Source organism: Oryctolagus cuniculus, chromosome 6 (assembly GCF_051225735.1).
Source record: "Oryctolagus cuniculus isolate XC-2025 breed Fujian yellow rabbit chromosome 6, ASM5122573v1, whole genome shotgun sequence".
NCBI lineage: Eukaryota > Metazoa > Chordata > Mammalia > Lagomorpha > Leporidae > Oryctolagus > Oryctolagus cuniculus.
The window spans coordinates 41,958,992-41,985,826 of record NC_142872.1 but is presented as its reverse complement, the minus strand read 5'-3'; the positions used below and the strand labels follow the sequence as shown (position 1 = coordinate 41,985,826).

Genomic DNA, 26,835 nt, shown 5'->3' with positions numbered 1-26,835 from the left:
AAGGCAGTGATGTCTGTCTGCTTTGTTCAGTGTTATTCCTCATGGCACCTTGAACCATGTTCGCCACGCAACAGGTGCTAAAGAAACATTTGGTGAGTGAACAGCTGAAAAAATTGATTTTAAACATCTCTTTCAGCTGTGCGAAAACCTTCTGGAAATTTACCTACTGTGATTTTGGAGAGATAAAAATTGTTTCCGTGTTAATATGTTCAAATTGTGGACTTTCAGAACAACTCAGAGAGAGAGAGAGAGAGAGAGAACAATTCAAATTTCCCTTTGTTGGTGGCCAAACGCTGGCTGAAACACAGGGAATGACGTGTTTGTTTTGCATATCCAGTGAAGGCTCCTATCCTCCCATCATTGCATTCATCTTAAACCCACTTCTGGGGCTTCTGAAACTTCTCTTTTCCTTCCCAAACATCTGTGACACCGCTCAGTAGCAGATCCTGGCTCTGGGTCTCACCATCAGATAGCACAGAATTAAAACTAAAAGGGTGTGGGGCACTGAGCTGGAGCCCTCTGCGATGAGGGCACCTCTTTAACTCTGCACTACCAAGGTCCCCTTTCCCCCTAGGCTTCTCCATGGGGCCATTGCTTTTCTGGATTTAGATGACTTTAGTAAGGAGAATGAGAGGCAGTAGAAGGGCACGCCAGGAATAGAGAAAAGTGGAAAATCTTGATTTCAGCCTATAGAACTCTCCCTTTTATTCCTGATCAGGGACTGTATGATAATTTTCTCCACCTGGTGAAAACATATACACACAGGAGGCATCTCAGGTGAGCGAGTGATGTCACGTTGGTGATCTCCTTGAACCTTTTATCATGTGCCTCCCCCCACCCACCCCCACCCGGGGCCAGCTGATTTGCATGTTGGGAGCCTTGTAACTGACTCATTATGGGAACAGGGTGGCCCTAGAGTAAAGCCCATGTTGATAACGAATGACAGCCTGACCTTTGCATTCACACATGAGTTCCATAGCAACCAATATGCTGCTGGCGTTGGGAGATTATGAAAAACCCTCCCCCTTCCACCTGCTGCCCTCTCATTCCTCTTCCTCCCCCAGAGAAAGCCATGAAAACTCATTGCTCTTGCTCATCTTGATGTTGCTGAAGTGTTGTGGGGGAGAGAAGGAGGCTCAGAGATAGAAATAGCCTGAAATTATAAAATAGCTTTAATTTTGAAAGCACAAACTCCATTTAGCCCAAAGTGTTCATTGTTGCAAGAAACCATGTCACATAGATGTGTGGATGGCAGTAAGGAAAGAAATGTGCCGTCCATGCTCTGAGTCCTGAGATTAGGAACTGGGCTTTCTATTAGGATGCCCTACATCAGAATCACCTGGGACATTTGTCCAAATGCAGCGATTCTCTGATCCCACCCCAGATCTGTGCAGCTGGAAATTCTGCTGTTGGAAGGAGACCTACACATATTTCACAGCCTCCTTTCTCCCTTCTGCCCCAGGGTAGAAGGTCATTATCGTCTCAAAGTCATTGAACCATGGTGCTTTCTGAGGAAGACAGCTTAGAAGTACAGAAAAGAAGGTCCATGGGGCAGCCAGAAATGGTTCCAACAACAAACTTTGATCCCAGGGTCCTTGCCTGCTCCTGTAAGCAAGGCCCTGACACAGAGAATGGTAATTGTGCCTATTGAAGGCAGTGGCCTTTCTGGTGACCCTGCCTCCTCCTGCAGGCCAGGTTATCAGGAAGTGTCACAGAGGGGTTCACCACAGTATTTTCGCTTTGCCTGCTTTTCCCTCAGCTGTTAACAAACAAGGCCAGCACAGTCAGTTTTCCTGTAGGCCCAGAGGCCTTGGGTTGAGACTGCCTGGTAGGGTAGCATGCTATCCGGCATCCACAGGCCAGGCACAGGGAGTATCTGTAGGACTTTAAGGAAATCCATCCCCCCTGCTCTTGGGCCTCAGCTTCCTAAAGTGTCCTAAGTGTCTGCCTCAGAACTAAAGCTCTCTGGAAGCATAGGTCTGCGTTTTCCAGATGCTCCATTCCTCATGGATTCATCCTTGAATCCTCCGCTTTTCATCCTCACAAGTCCAGTCTCTCAGCAAGTCCTGTCAATTGCAGTTTGAAGTAAACCATAAAACATGTCCACGACCATCATTATGATTTCCATCACTGTAATTTCCCTGGATGGCCATGAGAGCCTCTTGCTTAGTCCTTCTGCTTCCACTCTGGACACTTCTCAGCCCTAATTCATTTCCCTCAAAGCTCCCCAGAGCGGCATTTTGACATGCAAATCAACCCTTCTCTTGCTTAAAGCTGTCCAGTGGCTTTCCACTGCATTCTGAGTAAAACCCTTTATTGAAGCTAAGGCCGCAGGGTCCTGCATTAGGTGGCCTCTGTCTTCTCTTCTCTGATAGTATTTCAAACCCCTGTTCGCTTCATTCACCACAAGCCAGACAACACTGGTTGCTGCTCCAGGCCTTGAGAGCACTAAGCTGTTTTCTACCTGAGGTCCTATGCACAAGGCTGTTTATGTCTCTCAGCTCTCTGCAAGTCTAGCTCCCTCCTCCCCCTTCAGCTCCGCAGGAAAGCCTTCCTGGAACACTCTAAGTAACTCGGCTTTAATTCCACTTCCTTTATTATCTATTGCAACAGCAGGTTCATTTTATTCATAGCACATCACAATTTATACTTTCACAATTGCTTGTTTAATGTCTGTCTCATGCCACTGTTCTGCCAGCTCCTGGAAGCAAAGGCTCCTACCCCCAGTCTCCCTCATCAATATATCTTCATAGATTGCATACCTAGAACCATGCTGTGCATCTTGTGGCAGTCAGTAATGAATGTTGAGTGAATAAATGATATTGGCCATAAATAGAGGGAAAAGGTACAGACAGGAAAGTTAGGGGAACCAAAGATAAATTTTGTTTGTGATGATTTTTGTTCCCCCATTAATATGTTCCTTCTGAGAATGTTTTTATGTATGGAAAAAGGAATCTAAAGTAGCTGCTAAAATAGTTCTTTGGGTACAAGGAGCAGGCTGACAAAGCAGCCAATTCACGGATGGCTTTTTAATCTCACTATCAACCTAATGAAGAAAATTTGTAATCTTTGATCACAGCTAAGCTGAATTTTAATGTTTAATGTTAAAATAGGCTACACAAAATCAGTTTATCATATAAACATTTCAAAGGCAGAGAGGAGGAGTCTTTAAAGCATTTCAGTAGCATTTCCTGGCATACATCAATGAATGTGTTAATTAGATTATTTGATCTATTCCTGGTACCAGGGGAGGAGATATCCACTTGTGACATAGTGACCAAGGCTGCTGACTGCCCATCTGCCGCTCCTGACATCTGTTCCTATCTCCTCTGCGCCAGCAGCTGCAGTTCCTAAATTCTTAACTTCCCATCTTCCTTGCCATCGGAAGTGATCATGGGCCACTGTTCCGACCCATGAGATAGAAACGGATGTCTGTTAGGAGTGGGGACTATTTTGTTAAGGTTTGTTTTCCTGATCCAGTGAGACAGAAGAGCTGGGAATACTTCTTGTCCTTCATGCTGCTTGAACTTGAACATGAACAGGTATCTAGGAGCTACCATCTTGGGAATAAGAACAAAAGGCCAAGACAACCACAGAATAGTTAATCCTGATTTCACTGACTCAAAAGCCACTGTTTTCTACACATTTCTTACAGCATGAGAAAGATCACCCCCATCTGTTCATTTTACTGTGGCCAGGCTTGATTTGCAACTTGTAGACAACTACATTTAGCCATATTTTGTTGGTTTTAATTTGCTAGACATTAATGTTAAATTTGAAGAATTAGAAAGAGGTGCAGATATTTGTGTATGTATATAGATACATGTAATTCAGAGGGAACCTAGTCTCCTAATACTAAATTAGCGAGGTTTTATGGCATATATTTTTAGGAAGAGTTATTTATTTATTATTAGAAAGTCAGAGAGAGAGAGAGAGAGAGAGAGAGAAACAGATCTTCCATCTGCTAGTTCACTACCCAAATGACTGTAACAACCAGTGCCAGGCTGGTCTGAAGCTAGGATCCAGGAGCTTCATCAGTGTCTCCTACATGCGTGCAGGGGCCCAAGCACTTGGGCCATCTTCTGGTGCTTTCCCAGGCACATTAGCAGTGAGCCAGATTGGAAGTGGAACAGCTGGGATACCAACTGGTGGAGATGCTGGCTATTCAGGTGGTGGCTTAACCTGCTGCGCCACAGTGCCAGCCCCAAAGATTTATGGTATATTCTTGAAATAAGTAGCAGGAACAATGAACCCATTTGGAGGGATGTTTAACATATGCAAATACTTTCCACTGTAACACCCAGTGAGAGGCTTATGAAACTGGTTGACTTCATCAGGAAATATATAAACAACAATAACAATAGCAACAGTTTCTGCTGGCATTGATCATTGTCTGGTTGGTCTTTGGTCCTCCCTGTTCATCATTTTAGCATCATTACCTCCTGTCTGGCCCAAGGTAAGATACAATATATCTCTTTTCTCTTCCCCTTTCCTCCCCATCCCTCTGTACCTCCCTCCTCTCCCTGCTCCTCCTCCTCCACCCTCCCACCTCTCCATCTCTTTGTCCTCTCTTTTTAGAAATTATCTATTTTATTTGAAAACCAGAAAGACAGAAGGAGACATCCTATTTACTGATTCACTTCCCAGATGCTTAGTACTTCTGGGGTTGTGCCAGGTTGAATCTATGATCAGGAAACTCAATCTAGGTCTTGCGTATGTTTGTCTGGGACACAGGTAATTGAGCTATTACCACTGCCTCCCAAGGCGTGCTCTAGCAGGAAATTGGAATCACAAGTGGAGCCAGGATTTGAACTCAGGCACTCCTATATGGGATGCAGCCATTCTGAGTGGCATCTCAACCACTAGGTCAGATACTCCTCCATGTCTTTTCTCTTTATATGTATTTTCAAGAGACATAAATTCTCTTGAGGTTGTTTCTACAGGCTCCTCAACTCTGGGATTAGGGTGGGCTTGACAAGGAGAAGTGCACTCAACTGGATAAAACTCCTGGGCTGGCAGTCCATGCCTGTGTCTGTCAGCCCCTTTCATCTAAAGTCACAGATCCTTTCCCCCAGTTCCTATAAGAAGAAACCAGGTATTGCTGGTCTCTGGAGTGAACTTCCAGTTATTTTCTTAGTTCTTAGACCTCCCCAGATGTGGATACATAGCTTTCAAGTCATTGTAATCGATGACACTCTTCCTTCCAGTGAAGCTTAGTCAGCCAAGAGATAAAATCACTAATATAATTTTAAAAGCATCTATTTTAAGTGGTTCCCATGTGAAGGCTGGGCATTGTGGTTCCACATGTGTTGATTTCTTGCAAACCTTGTCAGAATGCTTCAGGTAGTGATGATTCCTATTTTTCGGTGCAGTGACATAGGCACAAAGTAGAATTGTTTGAGCAAAGCTAGGAAGGAGGAAAGTTGGGTGCATTGCTGTTGTCTCATCTTCATCTCAATGCCAGCTCCTAAAATACCCAGGTGGGAACCCCAGAAGTCCAACACACACAGTTTTCAAGTCCTCTTGCAGCCACAGGCCCCAAACTCAAATACCCTCTGGGACCAGCTGAGTTACACAGAAATGAAGGAAGTCAGCTGGGGCTGTGGGGAAATGGCAAGTGCATGGGTCCCCTAAAGAAGGTGGCTGCCACTCATTTGTGGATAAGCATTGCCAAACTCTGCATGGGTAAAACAAAAGAAGATGTGCTGACAGAGAACTTGGTTTGTGAACCATGACCTTGAGGACTCTGGAGAAATGGTGGGGAATTTGAACACATACCCTAATGTGAGACCACAGGGGTGCTATAAATAGGTAAGATGCCCCAGTGAGGGAAATAATGGAGAAAAACAGATCCTTGGATCTTTTCTGACATGTGCATTATTTGATGTTATACTAACTAGATAAAAATCATTTCTGCCCACTGTTTATTCACTGGCAAGGTTTATTTTTAAGCAAGTCCTTTCCCTGCCTGGTTCTTTCCACTTTTCACCATGTGTTTGCCAGTATTGGCCAAGCATCCAGTCTCACACCTCCTCTCCCACGTTCCCCCTCCCCCAGCTGACTGTCTCCTTATTTAAAGAAAAACAAGATTATAATGGTACATGATGAGACTTTCTAAATTATACAGCAGTCAAAATAAGTCCTGGGGGAAGCTTGTTAGGAAATTTTACTCTGTTGCTGCTCAGGAATATTGGTCTTCATCAATACCCAATTGCTAAACATAGACAGATGGTGAAGATATGTCCAGTGCAGCCGCATGAGGCCTTGATATTGATGCATTCATGCCCCCAGAAATTCTGGGAAAGCCAAATTGTAAGCCATGCCCTCCTGCATACTTATGAGATTTGGTAATCTACAAACAATGCCTGGTAGAAAAAGTGGTCATAGACATTAAGCAACCAGAAAAAGAAATACAGCCAGGGCTTATTCATCAGGTAAATCGGAAGCCATTTGTGGTATTAACATTCTAGAATGTAGCTGAAAGAACATTACATATAAAGACAGGAAGTCAGGAATGTGGGAACTGTTATAGATTGGTAGTGTTCAAATTTCTTTGCCCTTGCCCCCCACCTTTCCTTTCTACCCTTCCTCCTTTGTTAGCTTCAGAATCACCATTTTCCAAAATAGATTATATTCCAAGGCCCCATAGCTAACACAGACAGAAAGGAGCCACTCTGGTTTCATGGGGGAGGCTGAAACTCTACTATTCAGTTACCCTAGTGCTTTTAATGCAATATGAAGCATCTTTGAGACCTGCCCCTTTTTGTATCATAGGAAACAAAGTTACATCACTAGTAGAGCTAGATTATTTCCAAGGTCTATCTTAAAACCAAAAAAGATGATCATTTTTTCTTTAAGATGAAGGAGCCAGTGTCTGGTAGGCAGAGATGACCTACTTGGGGCCACAAAGAAAGCCCACCTGCTACAGGGAGTTGGCAAGACAGACAACATTTATGTGTTCTCTCATTTGTAAAAGGAAGTAAAATGAGAATTCTACTTCATGTTTCTGTGGGGATTCAGTGAGATGGTATACACAGAGAACTCAGGATCTTCTTTGGCATATGATAGGTGCTCGGTAAATCTTAGTTATGCTATACTCTCCCCTCAGTATTTCCTGTACTTTTGAACTACAGAACACTGGAGTCATGGATAAGCCTATTAATCTTGACAGAATACATCACAAGAGAGCAGGCAGAACTAGCCCAGCCACAGGTGAGTCTAGGTAATCCACCGCATGCAACGAACAGTTGGCAGTAAATAACTGGAAAACTGAATACAGAAAAGTATGGACAGAATTCTTATCTCTTAAATGTCCTAGTATTTTTTTTTTCTGAGTGAAAAACAGCATTGAACAAAAAAGGTTGAGAAGAGCTGACTGACCTGGGAGAAATGTCACAGCCTTGCTGCATGAAGGCTCCAAGGGAGAACCACAAGCTGTTGAATATTCCAAACTCATTGGACTGGTCACTGGTTGTCTGGTCACGCCCTTCCTCAAACTCTTCACTGTGCCATTCATAGGGGCTGAAGCGGCTGACCAGGAAGAGGACGACACTCACTCCGATGTAGGCAAAAACAATGCACATCCAAATCTCGTAAGCCAAAGGATCAAGGAAGGAGAAGACTCCCGGCTTGGACTTTTGTGGTTTTTTGATCATGATGGAGATTCCCAAACTCATAAATGGCTTGGAGAAGTCTATAACCTCTTCCCGGACCAGGGTGATAGTTAAGGGTGCCACTGCCACGTCTGCTCTCTGGAAAAAAAAATAAATGTGGTTGAATTTTGTTTTCTTATTTCTCTTTTCACTGTGAACATTCTTTTGTATCCTAAAGGGTGTGAGAGTACAAGAGAGTCTCAGAAGTCCATCCCTTCTTGCTCTGTAATGTATTTCTGACAAATAGAGGGCCACCTCAGTAGCTACAGGAGCGGTTATCCCATCACTCAACGTTCTTACTTGTTAGATGCTTCTTCCTCATTCTTCAAGGAGGGAGCTTTTGTGTTACCTATTGCTTTGGCAGCCAGCAGTCATGCCTCCTTTCTCTGGTGAGAGAACCACTCTTGCCCCATTCTCAGTTCTGCCTTCAGGTTGGAATAGGGCCGATCACACAGATCACATGAGAAAGCACATGACCCAGTTTGGCCAATCAGCATACTTTTCTGGCCAAAGAGTCATTCATGGATGCACAGGACTCCAGGGGGTTTAATTAGAATGATACCTAAAAGCCAGAGCTGAGAGGTGGAGGGGGTGATCCCTGCTACGATCAGTTGGCCCACTCTAAATTCAGGACCGGTTCTGGGACCCCTTCAAGGAATGTGAGTCAATATATTCCTGTTTGTCACCAGAAACATGAGTCAGTCCTCCTGTTTGCCTAGGCAAGTTTGAATTGAGTTTTTTTATTTTATTTTTTTATTTATTTATTTTTATTTATTTATTTTTTTGACAGGCAAAGTGGACAGTGAGAGAGAGAGACAGAGAGAAAGGTCTTCCTTTGCCGTTGGTTCACCCTCCAATGGCCGCTGCGGCCAGCACACCACGCTGATCCGATGGCAGGAGCCAGGTACTTATCCTGGTCTCCCATGGGGTGCAGGGCCCAAGCACTTGGGCCATCCTCCACTGCACTCCCTGGAAAGTGGCAGAGAGCTGGCCTGGAAGAGGGGCATCCGGGACAGAATCCGGCGCCCCGACCGGGACTAGAACCTGGTGTGCCGGCGCCACAAGGCAGAGGATGAGCCTATTGAGCCGCGGCGCCAGCCTGAATTGAGTCTTTAACCTGCCACCAAGATCATTTTTGCTAACAAGGCAAATCTAATTCAGTAAGCATGTTTTTATGTCCAAGTTCTAGGCTGGAAGCTCTAAGTAAATTAGAATCTCCACAATCTCCACATTCAGGTTAGAATTAGAAACTAGTAGGACAGATTTATACACACACACACACACACACACACACTTACTTTTCCATTCTACATGGTAGACAGGATATGTGCTGTCAAGAGATAAAATATACACAGAAGACCAGGGAGGGGATTCATTCTGGCTGGGGAGGCCAGGGAATGCCTCACGAAGGAGGTGACATATGAATTGGCATTGGCAGAATGGTGGGGCTTTCTCAGGTTGTTCTGGGATGGAACAGCATTTCAAGAGGAAGGATCTTTGTGAATACAAGCTTCGTGGCAAGATGGTAAATTAGAATCAAAACTACTTTTGTTTCTCAAGAAGCTGGCTAAGAAATAACACGGTTAATTCAATATTTAAATTTCAAAGCCAGCAGATAGATAAACATGAAGAGTGTCCTCATTCTTGAACATAGAATTATCAGGTCTCATTCTAACTTTCCTACCTTCATAAAATGGCAAAAACACTGGTAGCCACTCAGTAAAATTCCACTGCTCTGTTGGCTTGGGATCAAGAGATCCTGGAAACCCAAGAGGGTTTCTGAGAACAGATGTCACAACATTGCTTTCTGAGATGAGAGACATACCTATGCAAGTCTATTTGAGGCGAATGGTGTCTTAAGATGCTGTGTCCCCACATGTGAGTCTGATGACAAATGCTGTATGGACAAGGACCCTGCTCACCCACCCACCCACTGGCTGGCTGTTGCTTAGAACAGATCTCGGGTTACACTCATTGGCAGGGATTACTGAGAAAGTGCTTAAATGTAATGAAATGCTTGGCTTCAGAATGACTTAAATTCTCACTTACAGAAAGAAATTTTCCATAAAGCAATGTGAAGTCAGTTGTGAATTTCATAGTAATCTTGTTTTCTCTTTCCTTAATACTCTATAATATTAACAATTTTTACAAATACTTACTAACTAGTCAAGGGAGAAGATATCCACTCTTTTCTCTGTAACTTAGCATAGAAAAGTAATGGGGGAGCAATGAAACAGAAGTGACTTGCAATGTTTCTGATATGAGTTAATAAAGGGATCGTAGATTACAGAATTATAGAACCCCATCACCTTAGTGCTCAGTGCTTATAGCAGTTCAAAAATGTGTTCTATGAAATGTAATTTCTGAATTAATGTTAATAAACATAACACGAAAATAAACTTATTTGGGAAATATGCATTTAAATAGATTACTTTGGGGTGAGACTTCTTAAGAATTTTAAAAGACCGTTCATTATGCACTGAGAATTCCCAAGAGGGGTAAAATTTCTAAAATTATTTGCCGTAGGGCATTTCCCTAAAGGAAGCCCTGTGTGTAGGACAAACACATAGTGAAAGAGAGTAAGTTTAACTGCCTGTTTTACAGAGAAGAAACTCAGGTCCTGTACAGGAACATGGTTTGTGCAAAGCAGCAGTATTTTAGCTTGTTCAACCTTGACTGACTTTAGGAGCTGAGTTTTACCGCTGAGGTTGTTAGTATAGCTTCACAGGGTTGGTCAAGAGCAGAGCTGATCTAAGACATGGCCCTTCTTTGCAACTTGCTGACCCCACAGCCTTAAGTGAAACAGTTGTCTTCTGGGATAACAATTTCCTTATTAAACAAAGAGACAAAATAAGATTCTTGTTTTACCTATATCATGGAGTTGGTGGTGAGGGTCAAAATAATTCAAATACTGGGCTGGCGCTGTGGCATAGTGGGTAAAGCCACTATTTGCAGTGCCAACATACCATATGGGTGCCAGTTCGAGTCCTGGCTGCTCTGCTTCCAATCCAGCTCTGTGCTATGGCCTGGGAAAGCAGTAGAAGATGGCCCAAGTCCTTGGGTCCCTGCACCTGTGTGGAAGACCTGTAAGAAGCTCCTGGCTCCTGGCTTCGGATTGGCGCAGCTCTGGCCGTTGCGGCCAATTGGGGAGTGAACCAGCGGGTAGAAGACCTCTCTCTCTCTCTCTTCTCTCTCTCTCTCCCTCTGCCTCTCCTCTCTCTGTGTAACTCTGCCTTTCAAATAAATAAATAAATCTTAAAAAAAATTTAAAAATAATTCAAGTACAGGAGAATGCTGTGAGGTCTGAACATTTCACAGGCTCTGAAGTTGACATCTTAGGACGATGGTTTTTAAACTTGGGTATGCATCATAATCACCTGGAGGGCTATGAAAAGCAGAGGGCAGAGCTAGAGGGCCTGGGATGAGAATCTGCATTTCTACCAAGTTCCCAGTGTTGCTTGTTCTGCTGGACCAGAGGCCGCAGTCTGAGAACCATTGACCCTGGAGATCCCCCAGTGAAATGTTTGATGCCCAGAAACTCTCTTGGGAAAACAGAATCCAACTTTGATATGGCAGAAAAAAGCAAAAATGGACAGAATTGTCAGGGATGGAGATCTCCTCTGAGCCAGGCACTGCATAGGTGAATACTCCCACACAGCCCTGAGATAAAGGATTCACCTTTCCCATATTAGAGTTGAGACCCTGGGAGGAGGTCACTGGCTTACACGAGTCATGTAGTCAGTAAATTGGCAGAGTTGGAACTCAAATCCAGGTTTCTGTTGGTAACACTACCTTTCTGCTTGGCTGTGACAAAGAACAGAGAGGAATTATACCTGGGAATAAGGCACAAAAACTTGTGCATGAAAGGAGCAGATGCTGTATGTGTAGGGAGGGGCACTCCATTCTCTTGCTGAGGATACCTTTTGCTGTGGTCTCAGTTCATACTGGCTTTTCAGTCCAGTATGTGGTGTGATTTCTACAGAAGCACTGTGTCCCACTGTGGGGTGCAAAAGCCAGGGCTGCATGTTCTGACTATGCTATCATCAGCTATGTGTTCCTTAGGAGTTATCTAAGCTCCCTGGATCTCAGCATTCTCATATAAAGTGCAGAAGATTATCTCTTCTTCCATATGAAGTTGATGTGAGCAGTAATTGAAAGAATGTGAGTAAAGTATTTAGCATGGGTCCTGCCACATACTACATGAAGTGTAATTAGTGATAAAAATAAGGCGGAGTTGAAGGCAGAAAAGAGAGACTAATTGATAGCTGTTTATAAGACACAGAAAGAATGAATTTGGAGGCCTTCCAATGAATTTTCTTGACCTCACTGGAGGTTTGTGATTAAGAGATACTTCCCCACATCCCTTTGTTCTTCCCCAGGGGAACAGAAAAGGAAAGTCAAGGTAAAATTAAAGAGGATGTTCAATAGGTGCACCATGGAGTGTTCAGACAGAATACTGGGTGGAGAGACAGGCCTGGTGAAGGCTGGGAAGTTGGGTCTGGGATAGCAGCCGAGCCATCCAGCTTGTTTGCGCTGTATTGGGCCAATGACTCACTGCTGGCGACTGGGGGATTTGCCCATAGAAGGTTCGATACCTTTGTTCTGCGCAGATCACAGGCTTTTTACTAAGGAAACCGCATTACATGAGGTGAAGGTGAAGATAATGCTGGAGAAGGTGAAAAGTTCATAACAGTTGCCATGGGGATGACCTTAAGCGCTTGGTGGAAGTTCCCATGGAAACCAGCCTGCAGATGCAGCCTAAACCATCCAGGTCTCTATCTTTCATCAGTGGAGTGAGAGGGAGTAGAAGGAAGCAGAACAGGGGAAAGATGAGTTTATCCATTCCTCAACTCATTAGTCACTTTCACAGTTCGGCTCAAAAGCCACCTCCCTGAGGCAGTTGTTCTTTAGTCAATCTTTTCCTTCTTTAAATTCCCTTTGTATGTCTCCCATAGCCATGATGACACCATTTGCCCTGATATGAGACAGTAAGATTTAAAGTCATCTGACATGGTTGCTTTATTCTGACCAGAACTGAATGTAGACCTGGGTTCCCTGGAGCTCTGCAAATGCTTCAGCTCACAGAGCCTGCCTGGAATTTTCTACATGTGGGTGTGGAGCCAGGGCAGCAGAATTCTTCCATTGCCTTATAGTTATCCTGATGATTCCTCAATCTAAGACCTCAACAGAAACCAGCAGTGTTTTCTTACTCTGCTCTTAGACTTTACTACTTCCACTACTGTCTTATTTATATTTTGTAATTCCTGGGATGTTTTTCTTTCTGTTTGAATACGGGCAGTTTTCAAGTTCCATATCCTTTCACTCATTTTTTTAAAGAGTTATTTATTTGAAATGCAGAGTTAGAGAGGGTTATACACTGAGAGAAAGGGAAAGGGAGGAAAGGAGAGAGAGAGAGAGATCTTTCATCTGCTGGTTCACTGCCCTAATGGCCTCAATGCCTGGAGCTGGGCCAGCCCGAAGCCAGGAGCTTCTTCTGGGTCTCCCGCGTGGATGCAGGGGCCCAAGCAGTTGGGACGTCTTCTGCTGCTTTCTCAGGCACATTAGCAGGGAGCTGGATTAGAAGTGGAGCAGCCGGGACTTGAATTGGCACCCATATGGGATAATGGCATCACAGGTGGCAGCTTTACCCTCTATACCACAGCACTGGCCCTTCCACATCCTTTCTTTCTGAGGACTGGACAAACTCACATCTTTAGCCCTTATCTAAATCATATAGATTAGACTCCTAGACTCTATACTGTCTGTTCTCTTTTTCTTTTCTACCTTGTTAAATGTTGAGATTCCTCTTCCCAAGTAATCAGATTCTTTTGCTGCTTAGTGTTTCCCTAGATACTTAGAACAATGCTGGTAGTTTATAAGAACTGCTCAATTTATTAAAGATTTTACAGAAATTGTATATGGAGCTATTTCAACCATAGTGAGCCATATAATAGATAACCTAAACAGATCCATAACAAGCAATGAGATTGAAGCAGTAATCAAAAGTCTTCCATCAAGGAAAATATGGGACCTGATAGCTTTACTACCAAATTCTACAAAACATTGAAAAAGGCAGTAGTTCCAGTACAATACAAACTATTCCAAAATATTATACAAGGTAGAACTCTGTGAAACTCTATATGAGGCCAGCATTACTTTGGTACCACAACCAAACACATGATGTGAAAATGAACTATAGACCTGTGGAAAAGAGTGTGGAGATTTCTTAAAATACTAGAAATACACTTGCCATATAATCCAGCAATCCCACTACTGGGTATATACCCAAAAGACTTGAAGACAGTGTATCAGAGAGATAACCTGTACCACCATGTTCACAGCAGCACTGTTCACAATAGCCAAAATTTGGAATCCAATAAGGCATCCATCATTAGATGAATGGATAAGAATTTGTGATGTATATATCACATATTTGCAATAAAAAAGAATGAACTTCTACCGTTTGCAGCAAAATGGACAAAAGTGGAGGACATCATGTTAAGTAAAATAAGCTGGATCCAGAAAGACAAATACTACCTGTTCTTCCTCATGTGTGGGAGCTAAAATTCAAAAAAGAAGAAGAAGGAGAAGAAGAAGAAAGAAAAGTCTGTGCATATCAGTATTACTGCAAATATAGTTTTATAAAATTTTGCTTTACACCTTTGTCAAACCAGTGGTTAAGAATGTCGTACTACTATAGTTTTAATGATCTGTGATTACTTTAAAATGTACTGCATATGGGTGAAATGATCATTTTCCCATTCAGTTGTTTATAGCCATCATATTCCCACTAAACTAGGGTCTTTTGGTTTTTATTTGTTAAAATTCTTATTTGGTGAAGTATTAAACCTTTTTACTCTAATGTAAATTTAAAATATGTTATCTCAAAAAGGGAGGAGAACAAGGGAGGGGGAAGCAGAAGGGGAAAGGAAGAAGGGAGGGAAGAAGGGAATATCATTATGTTCTTAGAATTATATCTACAAATCACATGAAATATGTTAAAAACTAATTAAAAATGAAAACAAAGAAAGCAAAAGAAAGAAATCCCATTCACAAATAAAAAAGAGTACCATGTAGTTATACTTTGAAAATGCCAACTTAAAAAAAAAAAAAAAGATGCAGTAGACCTACCACTGTTATAGAGGTAGCCATTCTATAAGGCAGTGTAAGACTTAAAAGAAGCAGAAACTAAATTCTACAGGGTAAGGCAAAGAGGGTTAAAGGGGAGTTTACACCTATTGTGGGGAGAAAGAAGACACCATGGAAAGACTAATATTTGATACAGGGTTTGGACAAGGAGTAGGACGTTCTAGGTGGGGAATGGAGGGGCACACTTCAGATAATAGGGAGATTGAGGAGGTATCCTGACTCAGTTGGAAGTTGCAGCAACAATCTTCAGTTATGGAGGCTGATAGGACTCTAACAGCAAGGACACACAACCATCAAATGGTTTCCTCTTAAACCCTCTTCTTCTGTCCTACAGTATCCCATTCTGGAGGGAACTTACTCCATAGACTAGCTCTCCCACCATTCCATTCCAGGCCTTTGTATCAGGATCTCGAGCTCCATATTTCCCGTCACTGACGATCTCAAGACGATAAGAGTAGCCCACATGCTTGGCAATCTCTGCTGCCAGTTCTACACAGTAGCCCTCGTAGCGGTCATTGCCCTCAAACTGGTTGGCATTCTTCTTGAGCATCACATAAGGGTCTTCCTGGTAGAGAAAATAGAAGACAGAGAATCTGGGTTATGGGTTAACCCATGGCTCAAGACTTTGGCATGGCAGAGGAGAGTATACCAACATTAGTCAACATAGGAGAAGTCTGTCTAGCCCCTAAATCTACTTCCTGGATTTCTACCCCCAGCCTACCACTAACATTTGGGTAAAAGAAGGAAAGCTTGTTAAAACAAGATCGTTTCATCAGTTACTGTATGAAATACAGCACAGAGCTTTTCAAATTATGTTCTAGGGGCTCTGTATTTCTCTGAGGTTCCTCTGGGTGCACCATGAAGGGGAAATAGTCTAACAGACTCCAGGTTTTTCACAATCATCAGTCATTCAAATCAGCAGCTTCACTTGTTTCTACTCTACAGAGGTGCTGGGCTTTAGATGATTTTCTTTGAAAGAATATTGAAAACAGACACGATTTAATCTCACCATTAAGTTTAATGTATTGGGCTCAAAAGAATGTAAGTGGCTTATCCAAGAGCAGAATGTGAGCTGATGAAATAAGAGACACAGGGTGAAAGCTCAGAACCTCTTATTTCTAGGGCAGTCCTTTTTACCAGTCCTTGTTTTTATTGACGGCAGAATTTTGGCCACAATAATAAGCAGCTTTCATTTCTGGTAGAAAATCCTTATGTTAGTCCAAGTTGGACCCCAGGTAACTTTAGTGCAGGACTGGGTACTCACGAGGATTGTAGTGACGATGTAGGTTCTATTCTGAACACTTGAATTATCACCCCCAGCTTGAGCATCCGTGGCTGCAGGGACAAACTTATCATCTTCATTCCAGTAACCAATCTGTTAATGAGAAGAACATGGAGATGTAAGGTGAGCTTGAGTCATCAGGACTGGCCAACACCAGAAAGGAGCTCAGCATCACACCACACTGTATGGGGCACTCTGGGGACTCCAAAGTATAGGTAGAAAACAACAAGAAGTGAAAGGCAGGTTACCGCAACTCTACACCTAGCGAAATGCCTCACATAGGTGGAGCTGAACCTGGAAACTGCCCGTTCTTAGTGGTGAGGGCTGTTTTCACAGCTCAGCTGTTGTGTACAGTGCGAGCCAGGGCTATGGGGACTTCATTCCCTCTACATGGCCACAATCCCCTTTCCATCCTATTAACCCTGGCCTTCCCTGAGTTCATTCTGAGATGTTGTTGAAATCACGTGATTTAAACATTACATTCCTTTTACTTGCATTTTAGGATAGCTTATTTTTCTACCTAGATTTGATTTCTGGGATGGTTATCTTATCTTTTATTTACTTATTTCCTAGCATAAATGATTATAATACTGATCATATAGTAGTACCCAAAACTGGCGATTGACAACCTTAATTTCTCAAGTATCAAAAGGTTATTCATACTGACTCTTTCAGCAAATATTTACTAAATTCCTGTTGTGTGCAAGACAAAGTTGAAACACTGGGGTGGAGGGTGGAAAGGTGGAGTGAGACAGAGAAATCTGATCATCCTTATGAAAATAACTCTGGTCTGCTTCGGTAGTCACAACACACACATACACCTGGAACCAGAAGTAATAAATGAATGGATATAAGAATTCAGAGAAATAAAACAAAGTGTGGGATCCCCTGCAGGGTAAAAAGCAGCAGGAAGAGGCAGGGCTTTAGATTATGAAAGAAGGAAAGGTTGGAACCAAACTTTTCAGCCTAAAGAAAATTGAGCCCAAAAGCAACAGAAGGACTCTGTCCAATGTGTAAATTCAATCTTGAGTGGAAGATGAAGTTAGGTCAAGAGAATAGAAAGTGCTAGCATCTAGGTAACAGAGGGCTTTGAATGTCAGCCTGAGGAGGGTGCCTCAGTCCTGAAGGCAACAGGAATTATGCTTTGGGAACAGTGGAATGACATGCCATGCACACACACACACCCGACTCCTAAACCTACACATACTTAGATGTTCTGTCAGTATCTCTACCTTTACCTCTGTCTCTCCATTTATTTCTATCATCTCTCTCTTTCTTTACTCAGTTGTGTTCTGTTCTGTGATCATTGTGCTGGTTCTAGATATAAAAGAGAAAAAGGAAGCAGAACTGGCAGCTCATGTGCAGAAGGATGGGCAGGTCTACCAACAGCCAGAATTCGGCTCAGGCTCCCCAAAACCAGGCCATGTACCAGGTGGTCATCTCAGATGTCACCTTCACCTTGATTGATGTCTTTCCCAGTGCCTTCAGATGGAAACCAAAAGTTCTCCCTGAGATGTCACAGCCATGAACCAGCAGTAACTGCTACCATTGATTATGTGTTGCTGTGTCTGAGCTTAAGTGCTTTAAAGTTTGTGCCATTTCCTCTGGCTTAGGGATGTGCGTTAAGTTGTCCAAGGTGACACAGCTTGGTAGTGAGGTTGGCTGGAACCCTGGTACCCTGTCTCCAGAGGCTACTTTGGTGGGAGGGGACTAAATCCTGGGCTGAGAATCATGTTAGTTTGAAGTTTATTGAATACTGACTGTGTTTCAGGCACTCTTCAAACTTCTTTCTGTGTTTTAACTACTTTTTTTTTTTGACAGGCAGAGTGGACAGTGAGAGAGAGACAGAGAGAAAGGTCTTCCTTTTGCCGTTGGTTCACCCTCCAATGGCTGCCACGGCTGGCGCACTGAGGCCAGCGCACCGCGCTGATCCTATGGCAGGAGCCAGGTGCTTATCCTGGTCTCCCATGGGGTGCAGGGCCCAAATTCTTGGGCCATCCCCCACTGCACTCCGGGCCACAGCAGAGAGCTGGCCTGGAAGAGGGGCAACCGGGACAGAATCCAGCGCCCTGACTGGGACTAGAACCCGGGGTGCCGGTACCGCAAGGTGGAGGATTAGCCTAGTGAGCCGCGGCGCCGGCTTTTAACTACTTTGATCCTCATACCAACCTATGAGGTTAGGTAGTTAATTATCATCTGCATCTTAAGCATGAAAAAACTGAGACACAAAGAAGTGCATTAAGTTCCCCAAGACCATAGGAGCTGCGTCCTGGCAATTGGCTGTGGGAGCATGGCCTCCTGCACCCCAGTGTGCTGCCAGCCAGTCCTTGAGTGCCCCCTGTATTCACATTAGAGCCCTGAGATATAGCTGTTTGCACATCTTGCCATTTTGCTGCAGGTTCCTTGTGGATAAGACCAAAGTGTATACATTCTAGGGCCCCATGTTGGCCCAGAACATCTTTAACAGAGAAGCAGCTCAAGAATAATTTGTGGAGAGAACAAATGGATCTCAGCATTTATGCAACCCAGCATGGGGTCGGTCGACTCTGTTGCTGGTAGGACAGTTGAGAAGCCTGGGGGAGTGTGTCCCTCAGGACACTGTGAATTGGCATGTGTCTGTGCAGGATACTGTTAGTCAGTGTGGAAGGAGATTTTTCTCTTAAATGACACTAGAACCAGAAACTTAGATTTCTAGAATGTCACAGTGGGAGGAGACCTGAAGAGTTATTTCATCCAAACCCCCCCCCCCTTTTTTTTTAACGTAGGGGAAATAGAGGCTTGAAGACCAGAGGACTTGCTTAAGACCCATTGCAGTCTGTCCTCCCTCACTGTGCTAATGCAGTGTTAAAAGGAACCCTAGGGGACCTGGGGTCCCCTCACCACTTTCATGGTGGGGGGGATCAGGAACTGTGCTCCAGCACTCAGCTCTGCTTTTTATGCACTTCTTGCATTGGAATTCTCCTTGAGAGTTGCTTTTACAAGGAATCCTGTGGTCTAACAAGCGTTAAATCACTATGGCAGTGTATCATGCAGCAGGATTTATTATTTTTCATATATTTCTTAATCTCCAAAGTATTTTCACAACATTTAACTTTTCTGATCCTCACACTATGTAACTAGTCCAGGCAAGTCTGCAGTTAATTCTCTGTTTTACAGATGAGAAAGTGTAGGCCTAGGGAGATCAAATAACCTAATTTATAATGATAATTTATATAGCAGACTGGTAGCAGGAATTCAGATCTCATGGACCTCAAAGGCAAGATTATTTCACAATTTCAGCTTGTGAGACTGTCTGCCAAATTGGTTCTGTTTTCCCCCTCTTTGATAGTGTTAACGTGTGTTTTGCTCCTTCCTTTATATTACTCCTTTCTTCTCTCTTCTCCCTTCACAATTAGCCAATAGGTTCGCTGCTTCTACTTAAACTTTACAAAGCTCAATAGAAATTGTTCTCTTGACACTCTCCTAATTCCTCTAAAACCCACAGTGTACAAAGAAATATCATTTAACCAAAGAGGCGGCTCAGTCATTAAGGCCTCAGATAGACCTGGTTTAAAACCAAGGCTTTCCTAGTTACTAACTATATTAAGTTGTGCAAATTATTTGACCTCTGTGGGCCTCAGTTCCTGCTCTATAGAATGGGTACAACAAGGGTATCTGACTCATGGGGCTGCTATGAGGACTGAGAGAAAGCTTTTAAAACAATTATCATAGTATGCAGTTCATATTGTCAGTAAGCTAAAAGATATTCATTAGTGTAATGAATTAGGTTTCTAAACTACAATGTATTTGAGTTTTCAATTTGTTATTTAACATTATCAGTATTCACAAGAAGAATATAGTCTGGAGAGATGGTCAAATGAGTTTGGAAGCACACTCCTCTTTATATACAAAATTTCTGAGAGCTAGTGGTTCGAAATCATAAAGCACTGCTCTAGAGTATTAAGTTATTTGGACATAAGGTGGGCAAAAAGCATAGGTGAGTCTATGTGGATCTAACTTATTTTGGCCTACAAAAAAAAAACTTTAATTTTTGAATGGATAACATTCCTTCAAAGCTAGTATCATAGCACTACTATTAAACTGGGATTTAAAAGAATACCATGTTTTTGTTGGCTTACATATATCTCCTTCGATATCACAAGCTAGTAGAATATTTAAATGTTGTAAACAAGTTTACTTTATTCTTAGTAGTTTTGAAAAGGAGTCGGGGCTGGTGCCGCGGCTCACTAGGCTAATCCTCTGCCTGTGGCGCTGGCACCATGGGTTCTAGTCCCAGTCGGGGCACCAGATTCTGTCCGGGTTGCTCCTCTTCCAGTCTAGCTCTCTGCTGTGGCCCAGGAGTGCAGTGGAGGATGGCCCAAGTGCTTGGGCCCTACACCCGCATGGGAGACCAGCAGGAAGCACCTGGCTCCTGGCTTCTGATCGGTGCAGCGCACTGGCCGTGGCGGCCATTTGGGGGGTGAACCAGTGGAAAAAGGAAGACCTTTCTCTCTGTCTCTCTCTCTCTCTCACTGTCTAACTCTGCCTGTCAAAAAAAAAAAAAAAAAAAAAAAAAAAAGAAAAGAAGTCGGAGGTGATGTTACTGGGGTCAGTAGAGCCTGAGTGATGTCAAACCTCAGGCCCACACCTCTTGTAAACCAGGAGACCTAGAAATCTGGTTCCATACTTTCATGAAAAGAGAATTGGCAAAGATTGTTGAAGAGATATTGCAATTTGGAGGAGAGAGTATATTTCCTTTTCATTAGGAAATAGTTTGGATTATTATACAGCGTGTTGATTCTCTGCTGAGGGTGTACAGGAACTTTGATTCTATCTGAAAGTTAATCAGAATTAGTACTTTGGTAAAGATTAGGGACCCCTGTTCAGGAAAGGATTTAAACAATATAAACAGTGAGTGGTCTTCTGGGGCCAGTTATAATTTTTGATCTTTTATTTTCCATATACCTCTAAAGATTCTTTGAATGTAGGAAATGAACCTAGTTGGTAGGTGAGTTTTTTAATTCAAAGTGGGTGAAGTTTAGAAAGGAGATGATCATAGAACTGCAAATTGAATTGATGTACCTTGCACCATCATTAAATCAAATTTGTACATTGAAGTCTCTGGATTGCCTTTGTAGTGACAGCCCTTGACTTCCAAAATGAGTTCCATTCCAGATTGTCTACTATGGCCAAGACAATGAGCTGACCACCAAGTGTTCTTTTTCACCTTTGATTGTGTAGAGGTGGTGAAAGGAAGTGGTTATCTAGTCAGCAGCTGCATTTCTCAGCCTGCTGATGGTTGGCCAATTGGGTTCTGGCCAATGGAATACATAAGAAGTAATGTGCATGTGTTCTAGGCTGACCCTTAAATCTCCAGCAGTTTCCATTTTCTTTCTTCCCCCATCTATTAGCTAAATGTTGACAGCTAGAAAGACCCAACTAGACAGTTGGAGGCTCCACAAATCTGAGTCTAAGCCAGAGCCCTCAGCCTAAAAAATGATCATGGAGTAAGAAAGAAAGAAATTTTTATTGCCCTAGATAGCTGGTTTGCAGAGTTTATCTGTTTGTTACAGTACTTAGTGTTGTCTAAACTAACATACTTGAAGGATTTGAAGTTAATAAGTTGATGTGTAACTTTATCTGAATTCTACTCGAGGAATTCATTGCATTTACCAGCATGTTTTTTTCTTGCTTGTTGTCCGATCAGCAGAAACATTGGCCTGAGTAGTATGCTCCCTGATTGCCCAGCAACATTAAATAAACTGCCCACTCATTTATAACCACCTGATGTTTTGTGCTAACTATAAGTAAATATCTTCTAGGATATAATAAATAATATAAATATGGTCCCTGCTTTTGGAGAGCTGATATTTTAGTGATTTCAATGTCCCCTCCAAAACTGATGTTGACATTTAATTGTCACTATAATGGTCTTGGAAAGGGGGCCCTTTAAGTGGTGATTAGCTCATGAGAGCTCCACTCTCAAGAATGGATTGATGCTATTATCCTGGGAGTGGGTTAGTTATCACAGGAATGGCTCGCTTATAAAAGTGAGCTCTGCTTCACAATACAATGTCCTTTTTGTGACATTACCAGATGCTGGCATCTTTATATTGGACCTCCCATCCTTTAGAACTGAGAGAAATATTCCTTTTCTTTTAAATTATCCAGTCTGTGCATTCTGTTACAACAGCAGCACAGGCTAAGACAAACAGTGATTTGGCAAAGAAGTCAGGAACAAGGACAACACATATTCAGGTTAGAGGTTGGCCAATTTTATCTTCAAGAGCCAGACGGAAATAGTTTAGGTTTTGTGGCTCATATAGTCTCTGCTCTAACTACTCCTCTTAGCTTTTGGAATGCATAAGCAGCCATATATAATATATAAACAAACAAGCATAGCTGTGTTCCATTATGGACACTGAGATTTTAATTTTAGATAGCTTTTACACATCAAAAATAGTCTTCTTTTGATCTATTTCAACCATTTAAAAGTGTAAAGACCATGAGCTCATGGGCTGTACAAAATCTTTAAGTTTATGGGCTGTGCAAAAACAGGTGGTAGGCTGAATTATACCTGAGGGGCTGAAGTTTGCCAACCTCAATCTGGTTTAATCATCAAACAAAAATATCAGAACACATAAACACTATGAAAAATAGAAAATGGGATAATGTGACTATTGTGGGTGGGTGGGGGAACTTTAGATGGTTGGTCAGAGACAGCGTCCAAGGTGTTTTTACTTGAGCTAAGACCTGAATGACAAGAAGATACATAGCTCATGAAAATATAATGATAGAGAGCAACAGGGAAAGCTACAGCAAGTGCATATGCTCCAAGGAAAGAGTGAACTTGATGTGCTTGAGGAACAGGAAGACACCAGTGTAGCTACAGAGTAAGCAGCCAGTTGCAGAGGACCAAGAGGTGGTGTTGGAGGGAAGCAGCACATGGGGTGTTGAAGGCCAAGATAAACAGACATATTGTATTTTACTGGCAAGAGGAATTTAGTGAGTATTTTAAGCAGAACAATGTAATGTGATGCATATTTGAAAATTACTATCCCAGGTCTTACGGTGGAGAAGTAGCCCTATAAGCAGTAAGAATGTAGGCAGCAGAACCCGTGAATGCAAAGGAACCCACTGAATGAGGAAGGCATGGCCTCTGAAGAGAAGTGATTGGACTCAGGCTGTATTGGGGCTATATGTCCACAATTGGGTAGCGAGGATTTCAAGATGAACCTCCAAAGAAAAAGAGCATATGAAATGGAGAACTGAACTCTTTGGGTTTTCAGTTTTTTTTTTTTTTTTAATTGTCAGCAGGACTTTGGGTCACGTGAGTCCTTTCTCCCATCCAGTGTTTCCATACCAGTTATACACAGGGTGAGAACTGGGGATAATCAACTCAGGGCAGAGTAGGGGATTCAAATCAAGTTGAAATGAGCAGTTGCTGTCCACCAGGTCTGAAGACAGCTAAAGGATCAATGGGGGTGTGCAAAGCCAATTAAATCAACAATGCTGGTTCCCTGATGTAAGAGACCTTCCTTTATATTTTCCCCCTGGGCAGCCATTAATCAGAATTAGTTTCCTGATTTGACTAGGTGTTTTTACTTTCTAATTTAAAAATTATTTATTCATTTGAGAGAGCACAAAATCTCCCATCCCCCAGTCCCTCCCCCAGCAAATACCTGCAACAGCTGGGTCTGGGCTGGGTCTACAGTCTGGCACTGGGAAGGCAATCGAGGCCTCCCATGTGGATGGCAGGTACTTAACCATCTGAGCAACCAGTGCTGCCTCCCAGCTCTGCCTTAGCAGGAGACAATTCAGGGGCACTCCTAGGCTCTCTGGTATGGGATGTGAGCATCCCAACCACTAGACTAAATGTCTGCTCCCTGATTAGGAATTCTAAATCTGAGTGTTTCTGAGTTTTCTTGGGATTCAGCTTAGTAGAGCCAGTGCCTAACTTGGCATCTGCAGCTCCTAAAATTTGTGACTAATGGGTGCGAAGACCATACACATTTCAGTGTGATGTCAAATTGGGTTCTAAAGGGTGTGTTGGCCATATGATACAGGTCTGAATATGGGGAGAGTTTTCCCGAGGCCCCAGATCTGGAAGAAGCAGCTCTTGTTCATTGTGCATATCAGGTAAGGCTGTTCAAGGTAACCAGCACAACTAGGTCACCCTTGAATATTTGAGAAATTACTTTGCTAGGAGGTTGATTGAGTAAAAGTTGCAGATGTGGAGGAATTGATTTTCGGAAAGTCGGATCCCCTGTAAACAAAGGATGTTTAAGCTCATGCTCTAAGAAAGGATTTAGTCACTGGAATGTAAGTTTAAAAACAGCCCTGGGATCTGAAAAATAAAGCACAAGCATTTACTTGAGGATTTTTAAGGTAACTCTGTTATTTCTGTTTGCTATTTTATCCCTACCATGGGCTTACTCAGCCGGACTCACCCAAACTCAATGCTGATGCAGAATCCCTGTGGCCTATGGTAGGGGGATGAAAGAACAAACAAGCAAGCAAATGTGGGCTGAATGGCCAGTACAGGCCAGGTGCTACTTTCCTGACCTCCTCAGGCAGTGGGAATAACAGGCATTATCTTCATTAGTGTTGGCAGCAATCCTGTGAGGAGGAAAAGGGGTGCTAGCCCTCTTTTAGAGATGATGTAACTGAGGTGCAGGGAGGCCAAAGAACTTTCCCAAGGTCATGTGCCTAGTAAAGAGTAGAGATGGTCTGTCTGCCTCTAAGCCCAAGCACTTAACCACTCTGCCAGTGTTTCTCACCAAACTCCTTAGAGCACTAGGAATCCTTCGTGTTGAGAGGGAGCTTTTAAAATAGGAAAATTTCTAGGCCTATTCTTTGTCCTCCAAAAACAGGGGGCATGTGAATCTGCTTTCTTGATCAGGTGTCCAAGGAATTCTTCTGTTTGCTGAGAAGCAACAGTCTTTTTTTTTTTTTTTTTTTTTTTGGACAGGCAGAATTAGACAGTGAGAGAGAGAGAGAGAGAGAGACAGACAGAGAAAAGTCTTCCTTCCGTTGGTTCACTCCCCAAATGGCTGCTATGGCCGGTGCACTGCGCCGATCCGAAGCCAGAAGCCAGGTGCTTTTTCCTTTGTCCCATGCGGGTGCAGGGCCCAAGCACTTGGGCCATCCTCCACTGCACTCCCTGGCCACAGCAGAGAGCTGGCCTGGAAGAGGAGCAACCGGGACAGAACCGGCGCCCCAACAGGGACTAGAACTCAGGGTGCCGGTGCCGCAGGCATAGGATTAGCCTAGTGAGCCATGGCACCAGCCAAGAAGCAACAGTCTTGCTACAAGTGTCCCTGTTTCCAGCAAGTTCTCTATTGGGAGCAAGTCTTGAGGAGACGGAAGGCTCCTGCCAGTCTATGGACTGGGATCCCAGGTCCTGGGAGAAACAACTGAGGAAGCTCACACAGGGCAGTTTGTCAGTTGTTGGAGATCCCTCACTCCACTTCCATAGAAGAAGCCAAATTCCAGCTAGGAGAGGGACAGTGTGATTCGGGGATTGAGGCTAAAAATGCTATTAGATGGCACTGACATCCAAGTTGTCAGTGCAGAGAGGAATTGGGGTGTACAGCCCAACACCTCTCACTTACTTGAAAGATCCTGGGCCCAGCATTGTGGCATAATGGGATAAGCTACTGCTTGTGAAGCTGGCATTCCATATCAGATAGCTGGTTCAAGTCCTGGCTTTTCCACTTCCAATCCAGCTTCCTGCTAAATGTATGTGAGAAAGCAGCAGAAGATGTCCCAAATACTTGGGCCCCCTCCACCCATGTGGAAGACCTGGATGGAGTTCCAGGTTCCTGGTTTTAGCCCGGCTCAGTCCTGGATGTTGGGGGCATTTGGGGAGTGAACCAGCAGATGGAATATTTCTCTCTCTGTCTCTCCTCTTTCTTAATCTGTCTTTAAAATAAATAAAATACATCTGAAACAAAATTGAGACCCAGAGAGGTTCAGAGACAAACTGCAGGCCATACAGCTGGATGATGCAGGGTGGGGTCCGTATCTCTGGGTTCTCTTGCTTGTCACACCACCCTCCCCCAAGATATCTAGTCTACTGCTGAAGTATAGGAAATAATCTGGTCTTATTTTGAACTACTATGGCATCCCAGATAGAAAAAATCAGCTCAATATCCTTATTTTATCATTGACAACCCCACAACTAGCCACTCTTACATAGTACAGAAATGCTAATTTGCTCTATGAGGAAACAGCAATATTTTTTTTTTTACCAGTGGCAAAGGCCATTCTGAGATTCTAGGAACAGTGCAGGTCCTTGTCCTTGGTGGACAAGTTACTGTTTAGGAGCGATCTGCTTGCCTGCTCTGAGAATTATACAGAAAAGCTACAGGATCTGTGTTTTCATTTAGAAGGCAAGGGATGACACCACCAACTCTCCTTCAGTTCTGAAAGGGACACACATGACTGCTGTCCCTTCCAGGGGCTGCAACATTCCCTGAATGGCCCACCCTTCCTCTGCCCCTTAGTCATCAGGAATGTCCTGATTGTGTCAATCTGATCCACTCAGCTCTGGCAGCAGCTGCAGCAAGATGAGCATGGGCTGGAGAGTCAGGGGCCTGAAGTGAGGTCTCCAACCATTGCTCACTGTGACACCTTATGTAGACCAGAGGGCTTCTTTCCCACTGGGAAAGGAAAGACCCTAAACAGCTTATTGGGCCTCTCTGCCTTGGTTATCTATCTAGGAAAGGGGGCTGTATAAATAAGACCAATACTCTTTACAACCAAACTAAG

The 26,835-nt window shown here is 43.3% G+C and overlaps 1 protein-coding gene across 2 annotated transcripts in view; it reads right to left on the bottom strand.

Annotated features, from left to right (window-relative positions):
- Positions 1–26,835, bottom strand: part of GRIA1 (glutamate ionotropic receptor AMPA type subunit 1) — a 331,029-nt gene that overhangs the window by 92,986 nt on the left and 211,208 nt on the right. For both annotated transcript variants that reach the window (XM_002710324.6, XM_002710325.6), the window contains exons 9-11: positions 16,066–16,176; positions 15,160–15,366; positions 7,381–7,751 (exon numbers count right to left, since the gene is read on the bottom strand). In XM_002710324.6, coding sequence (XP_002710370.1) covers positions 7,381–7,751; positions 15,160–15,366; positions 16,066–16,176 — 689 coding nt within the window. The remainder of the gene's footprint in view (positions 1–7,380; positions 7,752–15,159; positions 15,367–16,065; positions 16,177–26,835) is intronic.